General features: G+C 39.0%; 1 protein-coding gene across 2 annotated transcripts in view; it reads left to right on the plus strand.

Moving 5' to 3' along the window:
- The window catches only part of DENND1B (DENN domain containing 1B), a gene marked incomplete at its 3' end in the record, with an annotated part of 148,173 nt that overhangs the window by 37,072 nt on the left and 95,566 nt on the right, over positions 1–15,535 (plus strand). For both annotated transcript variants that reach the window (XM_080349120.1, XM_080349121.1), the window contains exon 3: positions 2,015–2,058. In XM_080349120.1, coding sequence (XP_080205246.1) covers positions 2,015–2,058 — 44 coding nt within the window. The remainder of the gene's footprint in view (positions 1–2,014; positions 2,059–15,535) is intronic.

The following is a 15,535-nucleotide window of genomic DNA, read 5'->3' on the forward strand; positions in this document are numbered from 1 at the left end:
TATCTCTTGTTTCATGTCTGCCTTCAAAGGTTCTTGTTCCCTATAGCAGATGGAAGAAGATTCCTTGTGCAAAATATGTAAATTTCCATAAAGAATAGCTGCAGAATCCTCTCCAGATGTTCTTAGTAGCAAAGAGGTGTGCTTGTTCAATGCGAAGAATCAAATGGCTACCTTTTAAAACTAAAATCTCAATTGCATTAGAATGAGATGAAAATAAGGTCTAAATTCAGTTGAGTTGATGGACAAGTTGAATTTTGCGGTGCATTTGAAATGTGTTTTCCACTGTTGGTTTAACATCTGGTCTGGGGTGAGGGAGGAACACTGGCTTTGGTCTCCAGCTCTGTGTGAGCAGGACAGCAGCAAACGTGGGTGCAGCAGTTGCCTGTTGAGTGGGAGGGTTTGAAATCAGCAGCTGGGAATGAAAATCCCATCAGTGATGTTTCCCTTCCAATAGAGCTTCTATTTGCATCTGTAGACATATGTGGGAAGATGAAGAAGAGTAGGAACTTCTGTACTTTGCCAAAAGTGGAGAACCCTCCAGTTCTGCTGTAAAACTTAGCAATAAGGATGTTGCTTCCTCACAAGGGGAGGAGGAAGGGCAAGCACCGAACTCTTCTCTTTAGTGACCAATGACAGAACCTGAGGGAATGGCAGAAAGATGTGCCAGGGGAGGTTCAGGTTGGACATTAGGAAAAGGTTCTTCACCCAGAGGGTGCTGGAGCTCTGGAACAGGCTCCCCAGCGAGGTGTCATGGCCCCAAGCCTGACAGTGTTCGAGAAGAGACTGGACAACACCCTCAGACACATGGTATGAACTGTGGGGTTGTCATCTGCAGGGACAGGAGTTGGACTCAATGATCCTTGTGGGTCCCTTCCAACTCAGGACATTCTTTGATTCCATAATTCTATGGTTTCTGACTGATCAGGTGGTGGTAGTGGTAGAGACCGAAGTGGGAATCTGAATATGTTTCCCAGACCTTGGTTTCTCAGAAGAATCCCAGCAGCTCCTGAGGTAGCCAAGAGGTTGCAGTTCCCATCAGGCAGTGTCCCCTGCAGGTTTCTCTGTAGTTTACTGGCCCTGGCACTGCCATTGGCAAGAGGATCTGCCTGAGCTTGCCCAGGGCACGAGCAGGGGCTGGAGACCCCCAGGGCACCAGCCCAGTGCTGCCTGGCAGGAGATAGTGGTTCCACATCTGACACCTGGACAAGTGCTGCTGCTGCGGCTCCGGTGCGTGGAGGCCACTGCGGAGCTGTGCGTGGGTCCGTGATACAGCTGAACGGTGGCACCTCAGGAAGGTTTTGTATCACGGGAGATTAAAAGCTTCGGAGGGATGAAGAGCATAATTCAGTTTTTGTTTGAGAGGTTGTGATTCAGGTCATTGTATTAGATGCCTTCAAAATAATGTTAATTGTAGACTTGCATATAGCCTGAATAATGCCGATTGTTTTGGTAATTAACGTTTCATAATAAATTAATGAAAGCTTTAAGATATTATTGAAATGCTGATTTTTAAATGGCTCTGAACAGAAAAATATTCAATGAGCTAGCTCTTCTAAACTCTGAGAGTACTTCTTATGTTAGTCTCATCATTAAAATTACAAATAGTGCTTTTCTATACCTCATAGAGGTCTATGTTTTCTCCTTATAATTTTGCATCTTTTTTTTTCCTTGTATGGACAGAGGTTTTATATTACTTCATTTTTTAATTACATTACAATTTGAAAGTAGAACACATACTTAAAAAATAAAATACTCAAAGGTTAAGGAGTTAAATGTGGAAGTAGTTCAGTACATTATAACCTGCCACCATATGTAAAACAATAAACATCTAGTTTCATAAATATGAAATAAGTCTTTTTAAATAATCCAGTATCTTCCTTAGTTTTTTAGATACATTTTTGCACTTGCCTCAAAGCTTGACGCTAAGCTGACCCTCTCTTTAATATTAATGTACTCTGACTGTAATACTCTGTTCCTTTGCCTCTGATTAATGCTGTCTGTCAATTATTTACAGATCCAGTGGTACTGTGGAAGTTCCCGGAGGACTTTGGAGACCAGGTTGGAAACATGAGACTGAACTTTTTTTTATGTTGGAATAATAATAAAAAGGCTCTTCTATTCAGCCGTAGAGAGGCAGATGCTAATGATGGCGGCAAGGAAGTCTTCACCCAACTGGTGGCTTGGTGATTAGAGCCCGTTTGTGACAGGAATACGCAACAGAAGTTGTAGAGCACTGTGTATCATACTAATTCTTTTTATCACGTTACTTTTGATACAGACTATTTCATAAGCTGTTTCTGTTGGAAGTGTTGGCATTTTATCTGTTGTAAGATTGAAAATACAGAAAATTTATCAAAAAAAATGCCAAATGTAGATGTTATAAATTGTGTTAACAAAAAACACCAGAACAAAAAAGTTGAATAGCTGCCCATGTATGTCTTTTTAATGTCAGAACTTGTGCAACCCATTCCTTTTAATCCTTTATAATGTGAAATTGTATATATTTATTTAATAACATTTTAGAGATACCTAGCTATTTGCTTGGAAAAAGAAAATCCTCAGACCCTTCTAAAGACAATGATCTAAACTTGCTGATTTTGAAATAATGAAAATCATACTTTCTGTAATTAATCCTCAAAGGAAATTTTATACATATAGGACTGATGGATTATTTCAGTTTGTGGTGATAGCAAAGCTATTAATTGGTTTGGTTGTCTTTGCTGTTTGTGTGTTGCAGTGGTGTGTTGTTTTTTTTCCCTACTCTCCTCCCTGGACTATTATTAATGTTACTAATATTAAAATTTAATGAAACTGTCAAATTTTATTATTTCAGCAACTTTTAGATTTGTTTCTTTCATGGAAATACTTTTACTTTCATAAAGAAAAATATGTAAAAATACTAAATAGAATAAGTATCTCTGACTCAAAGTCTGTCTGTTCTTTTTAAACTGATACTGAGTCAAACACATTCTTCATTGGTAACATCACCACAATGGATGATTTTGAGCTATTTTTGTACAGTAGATCATGATAAATTGTTGATATTTAAAAAAAAAATCAATGATACAAGCTTCTATAAAGACAGCTATAAGGTGATTCATGATGAAAGGTATAAATATACAAACATAGAAGGTAGGATGACTGGTTAGGGAATAGCATCAGTCAGAAACATGTGCAGCTTGTAAGATAGTGATGAATGGTACATGAGCAAAGTGTGTTGTTATATGTTCTTAGCTAGACATCCAGCAAGTTTTCATAATTTTCCTGGCTGCAGAATGATCATCTTCATTGTCATTTAAATTCTTTTTTTCTAGTTTGTTTTGTTCTTTTTCTTTTCCCTAAGAAAGACTCGATCTTGGTGGAGGAAAAACAAAAAGAAAAATTATGTATGAAGAAAAATGGGAGATTATTCAGTAAGTTGAAGGTTATTCAAAGAACAGCTGGTGTGGAAAAATGATTAGAAGGTGAAAACCTGCTAAAGACTGGAGGGGAATCACACAAAGATTCAGTACGTAGTCTATAAAAACCAGGGTCCTCAGGCAGCTCTCTGCCTTTGGCTCTGCAAAACCTGCACCTGCGTGTTATGTCTCAGCAGTGCAGGGGATCTGATGTTTCAGGTAAATTGTGTATGTTCCTGGGAAACAGTAGGTTTTGATCCCCATCCTTGCAAGGGAAAATTTGCTATTAAAATCACTGGATTTGAACAGAATATACAGCAGCTTCTCTAGCAACCCCCTGAGCCAACCAGTCAAGTGAAATCAGCACAAGCCTTCTGTGTGCATGTATTTGTGTCTATGTTGAACTCAGTAGGTTTGGAGACCTGAATATCTACAAGATTTATTTATTTATTGTAAGTGAGATCTCCCTAAAACTATCAAGGCTAATTTCAGTGAAAGTTTCTGAGGATAATATTGAGGGAAAAAAAAATTTAAAAGGAAACAAAAAAGAAGAAAAAGAATATTCTCCATCCTATTTTCCAGTCATTTCTATTTTAAATGTAAAATGTGTGAGTTAGATTTTTGGATGTATCCCAAAGAATCATCTTTCCTAAAATCTTCAGGGCTGTCTGTTTGTACAGTGATGTGATAACACTGGGCAAAATATTTTCCTCTCTTCCTGAATTTTTCTGCAGTTTATCATGTCACCTTTTTGTTGCTTTCATAAGGCAAAGTAAACTTGTCTAAGCCATTTTGATATACAGGGTGTTTCAAGAAGATGGGCCCAATTTGAATTCACTGTATCTTTGAAACTGGGTCCCTCTTTTTGAAACACCCTATGTTCCTCCTGCTTTCTCACATTTGTCCTGTCAGTATGCCCGAGCTTTCCAGTGCTTCCTTATCCCTAATTTTCTCTCTTCCCATGGCCTGCCATTTTCTTTTATGCTGGGCACAGTTCTTCTTTCAGTCTCTCTTTCTTAAATGTTGGCTTTCTTAAATCTTGCTTTTCGAAACTTCCCATCTGTTTTGGGTGGGATGTAGAAACTACAGCTGATTAGGAAAAAGAAAAGATTACTGATTGGTCATAATCACTTACATGCAGTCCATTAAGAAAAGGAACTGTGAAGGTGCACTTTTGGTACTGCAAAAGAATTTGCAGTATTCATTGCTGATTTCCTTATCTGCAGGGAAACCATTGATTTTTTCTATCTGGTGATTCTTCAGATGCCAGAATAAGAAGGAAAAGGGAAGAACACAGAAATGGGGGAAGAAAAAGAAAGTAATGCTTCAAGACAGGAAAGGGTTTATTTTTTTTTTTTTAATGGTGGGAGTAATTAACTTTTTAGTGACTCTCAAAACTATCAATTAAACCATGAACTCATGCCAGGGAGAAATCTAAGTACAAGGAACCACACTACCGTTTCAAAGAAAATATTTAGAAGTACCCCAAAAGCCAAAAGAACTAATGTCTTTGAGACACCAGAGCTACGATTCACTCTTGTACTTAATGCTATAAACATGAGTTTGACAATGTTGAAAATGTCCTGAATAATCTCAGCACCATAGAAATTTGAGCATATACAGCTGTTCTATGGTTATCCTTACAAACTTACATTTGAATGAAGAAGGGGTTGCAGCCATTTAATGGAATTCTTTGTTGTTGTTTAAAATATATTATGAATGTATATGCCTATAGGCTTTGTCTTGTAGTGTGTTCAAAATTCCCATTGTGCTCAATGACATTTTTATGATAAAAGATGCGTATGTTTTTAATCTTGAAATTCCTATTTTGTTTATTCAGACTGGCTAGACTAGAGTTTAATTTCAGCCTTGCAAGCTCATTTTCAAATGGAGATCTCTACGGGGAAAGTAATAATGATATGTTATCTGGAAAAAAAGCCCAGCAGTTTAAAAAATAAGCTATTTCTGAAGTCCTTTAGAGAAGCAACCCAAATAAAACCACCACCTTTGCTTCCAACATGAAATACTTTACCTGTGTGAGAAGAACAAGTGTATCTGTGCAGAAGGTGATGTGATCCTGTGAAACTGAGACGTGCTGGTGCTAGCCGTCTCCTTGTGGCTGGGGAGTTAGGACAAAAGCGCTATCGGTTCCAGGTGCCTCCAGTATCCCTCTGTTCATAGCTGTTCTAGAGATAAAAGTGCTTGGGCTCCTGGGAACTTCACTGGGTTACAACATTCCTGGGACAGGGAGTAGTCGTCGGCACAAGTGACAGGTGAGAGAAGGGTGCTGGCAGAACATGAAGGTGTTGGTGTGCTCGCTGTGGTGTCTTCACCTCTGAAGCCTGGCAAGTCTAATGTTTCTTACAAAGTCAGTCATATCAATTCTATTGGATATTATTTTTAGCTGTGTAAGAATTCAGTTGCTTTTCAGTCTGCTTATTGGCCCAAGGTGATTTCCATGTGCAGTAAGTCCCAGAGTACATGGTGTGTAGAGAAACAGGTCTGTGGAATACTACTTCTAATCATGTAACTATTTATTTCTTTAGTCCACCACTTCTCTGCTGGTGAAAAACATATTGCCAGAAAGATAGCACAAATGGCTGATGTGGTAGGAGATGGTCTTATTAGAGGTCCCTTTAGTAACATGAAATATGACAAGGGATTGTTGGCTGAAGATGTGGGTTAAGAAAGATTTGAGGCTGCAATAGATTGTTAGTTGTGTTGCAGATGTCATGCTGTCTTCTCTCACTCTCTGCTTTCTAAGACAAGGAGACTACATCTGCTTTTTCATGCCAGGCTTTTCCCAAACCCCACAGATGAGTAACCAGTAAGGAACATTGCATGCAACATGACGCATCTCTGCTGTTTTCTATGAAGTTACTGTAACACCCTTTATGCCTCGTATTTTATATCATAACATCTGTTTTTTACTTTTAATGCATCTCATTATGCAAAAGTCACCACTGAATTGTGAGCAATAAAGGTTGCTCCTTATCTTGTAGTGACCCAACTACTAAAGCCTGATATTATACCTGTAAATCTGTCAGATTCGTGTGAAATTATTTGTATATATAAAAATACATAGGTACACATTAAATCCTGTGAAGTGCTAATATGTTAGCCCTCCCTCAGCAAAGCACTGATCTCACCCTTTACTTTCAATGTTTGTATTAACTGTGGAAAGTTAAGCCTGGTTTAAATGAATGTCTGATTGGAGCTGAAGTGGTTTTTTTTGTGGGATGGAATATTTAATGGCATGGGTTGTGCCAGCAATTAGATAAATGAGGTCAATATGAAAGAGATTACATTATTTTTTAAAAAAAGATTTAAATAATAGCCGAAGTTTTATTTTTAAAAAATGATCTGAAGAAGCAAGCTAAAGTGTGATGCCTGCATCAAAATGATGTGTGGAAGGCAGTTGTGATGGTTTGTATTGCTCTGTGCTCTCCTGGAGGACAGCAGGAACCCAGGAGGTCCGAGGCCGCTCACAGTCTGTTCAAGGCTGCAGCCGTGTTCTGCACTCAGTGGCTTTGTTCTTTTATTCCGATGAGGCGTTAAATACACGTTTCAAATGTTTATGTTAACTGGATAGGTTCTTGCTTTGGTGCTTTTCTTTTTATCAGTACATCTTAAGAAGGGTTTTGGGATTTTGTTGCTTGTGTGTTAATAGGTTTGATTAGCATTGGGTACATTGTTATGAGAAGGGAGGAATCAATCTAATGAGATCACTAATTTTCAAATATATTTTTGTCTAAATGTTGCAGGTTATTGTTTGATTTAATGATATTTATGAGTCCATGTGTAACTTTGAGGAAAACAGTTAACCCAGCTGAGATTTTGGCAACTTTGTGCATTGCAAGTAAGCTTTGTAAGGTTAAGATCACTTACTGTGATTTCCTGACACTTTGTGTTTGCAATATGCATTGTTTTTACTGAAGAAAACTGTACGAGTAAGGCATCAGTGCTTTCCATCTATGCAAATCACAGTTGATAGACAATCTGCAGAAAAACATTCAGAGGTGTATTTGTAGTTGCTCACTGTACTGTGTGAACAGAAAAGATCTCTTCAGTCCTGATAAATATTCTGTGGAATAACTGCCCACCTAGACATGCTGGGAACACCCAGGATCACTGAGACCCTTACATCATTCGAGATACAAGTATCTCAGGATGCATTCTCAATGATTTTTTTTTTTTTTTTTTTTTTTAAATTAATCCCAACAGACACAGAATAAATATTTACTTTGAGACTTTTATTTTTAAAAGCATAAAAGCCCGATACTGGTAACTCGGAACTTGAAATTCGAAGACAGGTGGCCACCTCAAATATGCCTGTTTTCAGGATTGTGGCAGTTTTGTTTTATAGAGCTTTTAAGTTAAAAATGTTGATCAGCATATGGTACTGGCTACCCTCATCTCTACCAGCTCTTTTGTTATCTTGTTATTGTTATAGGTCTTAATGACAGTTGTAAGCCATAGTTCTGGATGCAGGGGTTAGTCCACCCTGGGGAGGAGAGGGAGAAACAGCAGTGTGGATTATGGAAATATGAATTGATCTAAAAAGCAGCTCTCTTGTAACAGAATGGGACTCAAAGAAAGACTGGGGAGAAGCTGGTGAAAAGACGATGGAATATGATGTGAAAATGATCATTTGAATGCTTTCCTTTTCATTCCCAGCTGCTGTGTTCTGGTGAAAAGGCATGCATTTGTATATCTTAAGGCTGGGTGAAAAAGGGCCAGATGAATGGAATTGCTTGTTAGATATGTTTTCATTTCGAGTAGAATAAATTATGTGCATTTTAATAGACTGTATGCATATGTTAGCTATTTTTTTCATCATACAGCTGTGATATTGGGGGACTACATTTTGTAGAATTGTTCTATTTGCTTAAATGAGTACAGTATTAATATTTGACTGTCCTTCAGATATTCTGTATCAGCTTATTGAAAAGAACTGTTAGTTATTTGGCTTGTTCTGCGGACTTCAGTGATGTGCCAAACCAAAGAAGAAAAAATTAACTGATGGCTGAAACAGTGATGACAATCACTTGGAACGTCTTCCGGAAAGACTGCCAGATTGTCATGTGTGATGTCGCTGTTGATTGACCTCAGCTGCCCTCAGAATATTCTAGTCTAATGTCACCCAGTTCCTAATTCCGTGCTACCTTATACTTTCTCATCTATTTCTTAGTACCTTCCATCCTGTTTAGTCTTTGATACGTTGCCTCTGTTTTATTTCCAGCATTGCTCTCGTGTCTCAAGGTTGCCACTGCTCTTTGAGGAATATCCGAACTAGCTCAGACTCTTGTTATGTTTGGTACTGGATGTAATATTCTTGAACCCTGTATTTGGTTCTTGGCTCTTGTGCTGCCTTTCTTGATGGGAGCTTTCTGCAGAACTGGGAGAGCATTTGAGGCACATCAGTTCACTGTAACTGATACAGATATTTGAACTGTCGCTTCAAATAATTTATGTTTTGTTAAATAAAATTACTTTCTTTCAAATATTACTTATGTTAGGAAATGGCCTGGGGTCAAATGTCATAATCCAAATATGATGAAATCAAGGAACCAGGCTGTTCCACTGCCGGAGAATGAGACTTGCTGGGACTGAGATAGGATCTGGAGCGGCCGAGGGCTTTGCCGGCAGCAAGAGCAAGGCAGGGGCGGTGAGTCCGATACAGCTGGAGGGGCCAGACTGCATGGTTTGGGATCTTGGACAAGGAGTAAGTGAAAGTGAAGCAGCTCCAGGCAGTTAATCAGGAAGGGAAATACATTAATCCATCAGAATATGAGTATTTCTGGTACTCATTGCTTCTGTGTGAGTTTTCAAGGCATTGAGAAGTACTTGGTGGGTAGACTATTTGGTCCTTCCTGAGCAGGGATGTCTAGATTCTGGTTTTTTGTGTGAGTCTGTGTCTGTCTGCAACCATTAATAAAAGCACAGTCGGTTACAAAAGATACACATCTGAGAAATAACCTGTTTCTGAAGTTACAGTGTCTGCTTATCTCTGGCTTTGTCCTTCACTAGGTACTAATGGCCTCTATGAGCTAAAACTTACTGGGCCTGTGCAGCCCTAGTGCATCGGTTCTTGAATTTTAGACTCAAGTCAGGAAGAGGGAAGACCCCTTTCACTGTGTGGCGATATCCTGCTGTAGGAACAGGATTTTTGTTCATTTTTCAGTAAGTGTCGTAAATACTTGAGTTAGATTTGCAGCTGTCTTTCCTGAGCTTGAGCAGGTTCGTTCTGGATCGAAGTGAAGCGACTGAAGCTCTTCCTGCCCGCAGTGCTTGCGCTGCCTGCTCTGCCGAGGGGACTTGCCTCCTTCTCAGCTGCTCACAGTTGGCTTGTGCTGTTTCAGAGGTCTAAGCTAAGCTGATTGACTTTCTGCTGAAGTGGCTGACGGGTGCTCACGTGCAGAAACCCCAACGTGAAATTGCTGCGGCGTAATCTCCAGCAAGGATGCAATAGCAGGGAGCCAGAAGGTGTGGAGAGGTTCAGCCATAGGCAAAATGAATGCACATGGCATATTTCCTTGAGAAATAGTACATCTAATTTTATGTGCATTGCTTTTTATTCTTTTGTGTTAGTCGTCTATGTGCATCTGGTAACATAAGGAATATGTGAGTGCTTTAAAATTATGCTTGTTTGGTTCTTCCCTGCCCCTCTTTGTTCTTGGAGTTTCATCTCCCCTTTTTCAACACTGTTGATTGTATTTGAATTTATTACTAAAAAGCTATTACTACAAGTAATTCTCATTGAGGTACGTTATGATAAGGTTTAGAATTTGACTTCTGCTACCTTTAAAACAAGAAATAAGTGTTTCTTTTATTAAAAAATCACAGTTAATTATAGTTATGAAACTATAAACCTAGCAGGTTATGTAGAAGCTGATTTCCTTTCTCAGTTCCTTTTCTTTGGGCTATAGATTCTTCTAGCTCAAGAAGCTCAGCCCATACACATAGTGGGTTTCACTGCCCTTTATGCTGCGATGTGGTTCCCGATTTCCCCTGGCACACCCGTGCGAGCTGCCGTGCTTCCCCGTGCATTTAGAGGTGGATGGGCCCTAGTCAAGGATTTGGCTTTTGGACTGTCTCGCCCTTATTTATCTGTATAAGTCACTCTCTGCTACAGATATTTTCTCTTGACTTGGCACCCAAGTTGTTCATTGACTTATGTGATGCTTCATTTATTAACTACTTTTAAGTTTCTGAGTGGCCAGCAAAATCAGGATTTCATCATAGCAGCATATGCTGTATGGTCATTTTATGAAAAAAATCAGTGGAAAGCTCTGGTTCTGTAAGAGCATCGCTTGACTTTCTAAGACACAGTTTCTCTCCCCAGCCTGAGCAGACCAATTTTTGTGTATAAGCAGTCTGCAGATTTTGTGCCAACCTTTCTGTGCACATCAGTACTGGATATTTATTGAGCAAGACCAATTGTTCAGTAGAAGCTTTCTAGGCAAGGAATGACTACTGTTTACAGGCACTCTCTGTTTCAGGACTTGCTTTTTAGGTAGCTAGTACGGTACTTCTTTCTTATGATTTAGTTCACAAAAAAGGGCAATTTTATATGTTGTGCTCGGGCTGTTGTTCCCACTTTGACTGTTGTAGTCAGACTATAATGTTTGTTTGCTTCTGCTGCTGCAGTGTGCCCAGGTCAAAGCAAAATGGTTAGAAAACTGAGGGAGTCAGAAATTGTGAAATGCTATTTTGAACAAGGTGGAATCTTTGGTGTAGTGTGTTTATTTTGTTTTGTTTTTTGGGGTTTTTTTTTGGTGTGTGTGTGTTTTTCTTTTTTTCCCCATCAGCATGCTAAACTATGTTTTACAGAAAAATCTGGAGATTTTACTGGTAACACTAAGAGGAGATTTGAAAGACCCCAGTAGCTGTCAAAAATGTTTGCTGGTTGTACCTCCAGAAGTCTGGCAACCTCTGATCACCTGTACGGAAAAGACAATGTGGTGTCATGTGTGGATAAAACCATTAACTCATTTATAAAGTCAATCCATTTTGCTGTTTTCTCCCTTCTACATCAAACATTTTCTTATTCTTTTCTTGCTTCTGGCCTTTCTTTCTGGTTTCCTGGGTGCTGCATGTTGTGGGTCTTCTGCCTTGGCTACTTCCATCAAAATTGAAGTTGCTTTTTTTAGTTTGTTTTTTATAATTAGTACTATGCATAGTTTGAAGGCTCCAGTGACATGCTAGAATTTATGGAGGAAAAAGATTTTTGAATATATTTGGAGCAAAATATACTTGGAGTTCAATCTGAAATGTATCAATTGTCATCAAGAGTAGAGTATTATGCTTGAAATTTTATTACTTTTTTCAGTATATTTCATTTTTATGGAAATGTGGCTATTTATTATTAGAAGCATACTTCTATAGTTAATTTTACTTTAAAAAATTTCTTTCCGTGATGATTGAGAAGAATATTCAGGCTAGCCATGAGGAAGAATTGTTTTACAGTGGGAGTGGTGAGACACTGGTCTGGATTGCCCAGAGAGGTAGTGGATGGCCCATCCCTGGAGACATCCTAGGCCGGGCTGGACGGAGCAAATACTGAATAAGCAGAGTTGGGCATGTTCCAAATAGTATCTTTTCTGTCCTGTGCTATCAGAGTATTCCAATGTGGAATGAGAATCTTAACAGGTGAAACAAATAAGAACCAATTTTAATATGTGCTTTATTTTATGGTGGTTATTTTTTCACCACTGGAGAAGCAGCATCTGAACAGGCTGTGCAGGAAGTTCTCCATGTCACTGCATCGTCACTGGTGTTGTAAGCAGTGGGAAATCTTAAGAAGTCTTGACTGAAATAAATATTTCTGCCCTCTTAGCTGTGCAGGATGACACATGGATTTTAATGTGTCCTTCAAAGGCTTACATATTTGGATTTTGAAAGTGATGTCTACCTTACCTCTAGTTTAAGACAATTTCTCTGAGTTTCCAGATAATGTTAGAGATGCTGTCATTGAAAGTATATATTAATAAAAAGTCGCTTTTTCCCTAAATATTCTCCTATTTTAAAAGTTAAATATTGCCCACATAGTAGTCTCAAGAGTGGAGACGGAAGAGCGTATTTCCTGTTTTTCCCAGCACTCTGATATTGCCTGGGGAATAATGGTGTCCCTGACAGAGGTCAGGGAAGTAAGGGGAAGCTGTTCATTGGTGCAGGGAATACAAATATTATATGTTTGCTAGTGCTATATGGGGAAGTATTATTTCTCTTATTTTTGTTTGCCTTACCAGTAATGGGGTGGGTGGCAAGATTTCCATCTACACTTCTTCTTCCCAAGGAAATTCCCATTAGAATAGCATTGTCAGTTTTTATGTTTTTATTACGAGTTCTGGGAAAGTTTGGGTTTTTTTCAGCAGGTAAATTTACTTGTACTGAACTTCACATGATTTTAACAATTCAGCTATTTCTAACTGAACTTGTTATTTTAAAGTGAACTTTGGGTGCTTATATGCTGACACAAATCTGGCTGAAATATGCTTTATTTTTAACTGGTTACATGATGCGATTCAGGAACAATTAGACAAATGGAGAGTCCAACATTTTATAACTTGGTAAAAATCTGATTTTTAAAAAACTTATTCTGTGGTTGTTTAGGAAAACTTACTTATTCTTCAGTCTTGCAGGACAGTGGGATTAACAATGCCTTATAAAGTACTTGGGGCTAATTAATACATTTGTTCTTTTCCCATTGTAAGGTGCCATTGAAAGATACTTTAAAAGCAGTGAAGTCTGCAGCCGTAGTCTGCTGTACAGGGCAGGAGCATACTGTATTTATTTTTGTCTGTATTTCATGTGCTGTTAGTTCTAAGTGATGTTGCAACGATCATCTGTAAGTTCAGTGGCAGACACAATCCTGCTGCCTCATCAGTCTCCGTGACCTACCTGCGTTCCCATTGCACTGCAGAGCACAGAGCAGCCAGACCGAGCTACCAACCATCTCCAGCCACCTGCCTGGCCGGGCCGGGAGGGGAACCAACCTTCTCATCCTTCCCTCCTCCCCTGAGGCGTGTAACTGGGAGGTGGCCAAGTGGAGAAGAGACAGGGAGCAGGAAGAAATGAACTCTGATTGCAATTTATTAAGTGATCTCCTCCTCTTTCGCAAGTATTCAACTCCACATTTGTTTTAGACAACAAATAGTGCTCTGAATAAACTTTAGAAAGATGAAGACATGACACTTTTGAGAGAGCAGGCTGCCTTCTCCAGGGCTTGTTGTTTAAACATTGCAAGCAACCTGATTCTTCTGAATGTCAGTCACAGGGTGTAGAGCCTCGCCAGTTTGTGTGTCAGCCAACTAAATGAGCATCAAAAATTGTTCTAAGCAGCAGAGTAGAATTTGTGTTCAGTGGATCAAAACAGGTAACAATTGTAGGAATGTGTACACGGCTCATCTTAGTGGTTTTCATTTTTCTTGAATCCATTACTGAGAGCTTCTGCTACATGGTCCAGAATCACCTTCTCCTTTAGATGTTTGTCAGGGATGTAGGAACTCCGAGGTGTCAGTGGTATTTGTATAGAATTAGTTGTCAGAAAACACAGCACTATCCACAACTTACTCTGTGAGCTGGAAAGAGTCAGTCTGTTTTGAGGGAGCTGTGGTTGCACAAATTTTTTTATCTTCTTTGAATAGAAATATTGCAAGAGTTGGAGCTTAGAGAGCACATCTATGGGTCTGTGTTTTGTCACCCACACAGCACTGAAACTCCTGTATCACACAGTTGTGTTGCCTCCAACATTTCATGTCATGGCAGCAGTCACCCTGGGGTGTTATGGAGCAGATGAAATGATGCTATGTGCATGTGACTTTTATGAGACTGCCTCATAAATATGACTAGAAGGCCAATTGGTAATTACTATTAAATATCAATATTTCTCTGAAACAATTTCAGAGTGTTCTTTGTAGTTTGCCTTTAGAACTAGAGGAAGATTTGAAATATCCAAAGGCAAAAATGCAGAAGGTCAAGTACTGGTTGTGTTTCTTTGCAGTATACAAAGTGGGACTCATTGCTGAGTCTGGAAAACTTTCTTGTTTCAAGTGATTCATGAAGGTTGGAGAAGGGTGTTGCTTGTGTTGCAGAGAGCTTGGTAGAGTCACGTAGTTGTACAGTTCTGCTTTGCAGTCTCCACAGGTAGCACTGAGCTCCTAAAAATTCTAAATATGTGCACTGTATTTAACAAATGTGGAAATGCTAATTAAAATATTTTAAACTGGAGATTTCTGACTTAAAAAAAGGTTTTTAAAAGCAATAAATAAGCCGTGTAATTTAGTGGTTAATTCTTGCAAAAATGAAGTTCTGTAACCTTAAGGTACATATTTATTTACTTCTTCAAAGAGCTTTGCATCTCCAACCTAAACCATTTGCATTCAATCGCTGTATTCTTATTTTGCTCTATGTGTTCAGAAAGCAGCTGATTATTTATTTATTTATTTGTAACCCTACAGAACGAGGGGTGATCACTGAATGATGCACTTGGGGGAGAGGCACATAGAGGTTAAAAATAGCTATGGAGGCCTGATAATGACTTCCATACTTTAGACCTTTGGATTTCTGTGAATGTAATCCAAGATTAATTTTTTTTTATTATTCAAACCATTTGGGCCTTTATTGTAGCTACAATTTTCTGATGAGATTTTTAGCAGAGGTAAGAGCTAAGTCTTTGAAATCCAACTGCAGCTGCTGACTCCGCATGGGTCCCTGCTGTGGGTGTGCGCGGCTTCAGAGGAAGGAAAAGGAAGAGTCAGCGGCGAGGCCGGAGCTTGCCTTTTCATCACCTGTTTTATGTGGCAGCATCAGAATTTCACCTTCGTTGAGCCGTAACGATGAAGGGCTCAACACTGCAAGATGCTAAGCAGCCTGGCTTTGATTTAATAATGGACCTAAATCTGTGCTTAACTTTAAGCATTTAATTATTCCCACTGAAGTCACTGGTTTGAGTCAGAAATACCTGTCATGACAGTCTTAAATCTCAAGCAGACCTCTTATTTGTGTGTTTGGACAGGCACAGAGTGACTGAAAAGTATGGTAAGGAGTGGTAAAATAGAGTCCTCATAGAGGAAAGATGAGAGAGCGAGTTGGGTCAAGAGTGAAGAAGAGGGGACATTGAGGCTGAAGCTGGA

Source organism: Nesoenas mayeri (genome assembly GCF_963082525.1).
Source record: "Nesoenas mayeri genome assembly, chromosome: 8".
Classification (NCBI taxonomy): domain Eukaryota; kingdom Metazoa; phylum Chordata; class Aves; order Columbiformes; family Columbidae; genus Nesoenas; species Nesoenas mayeri.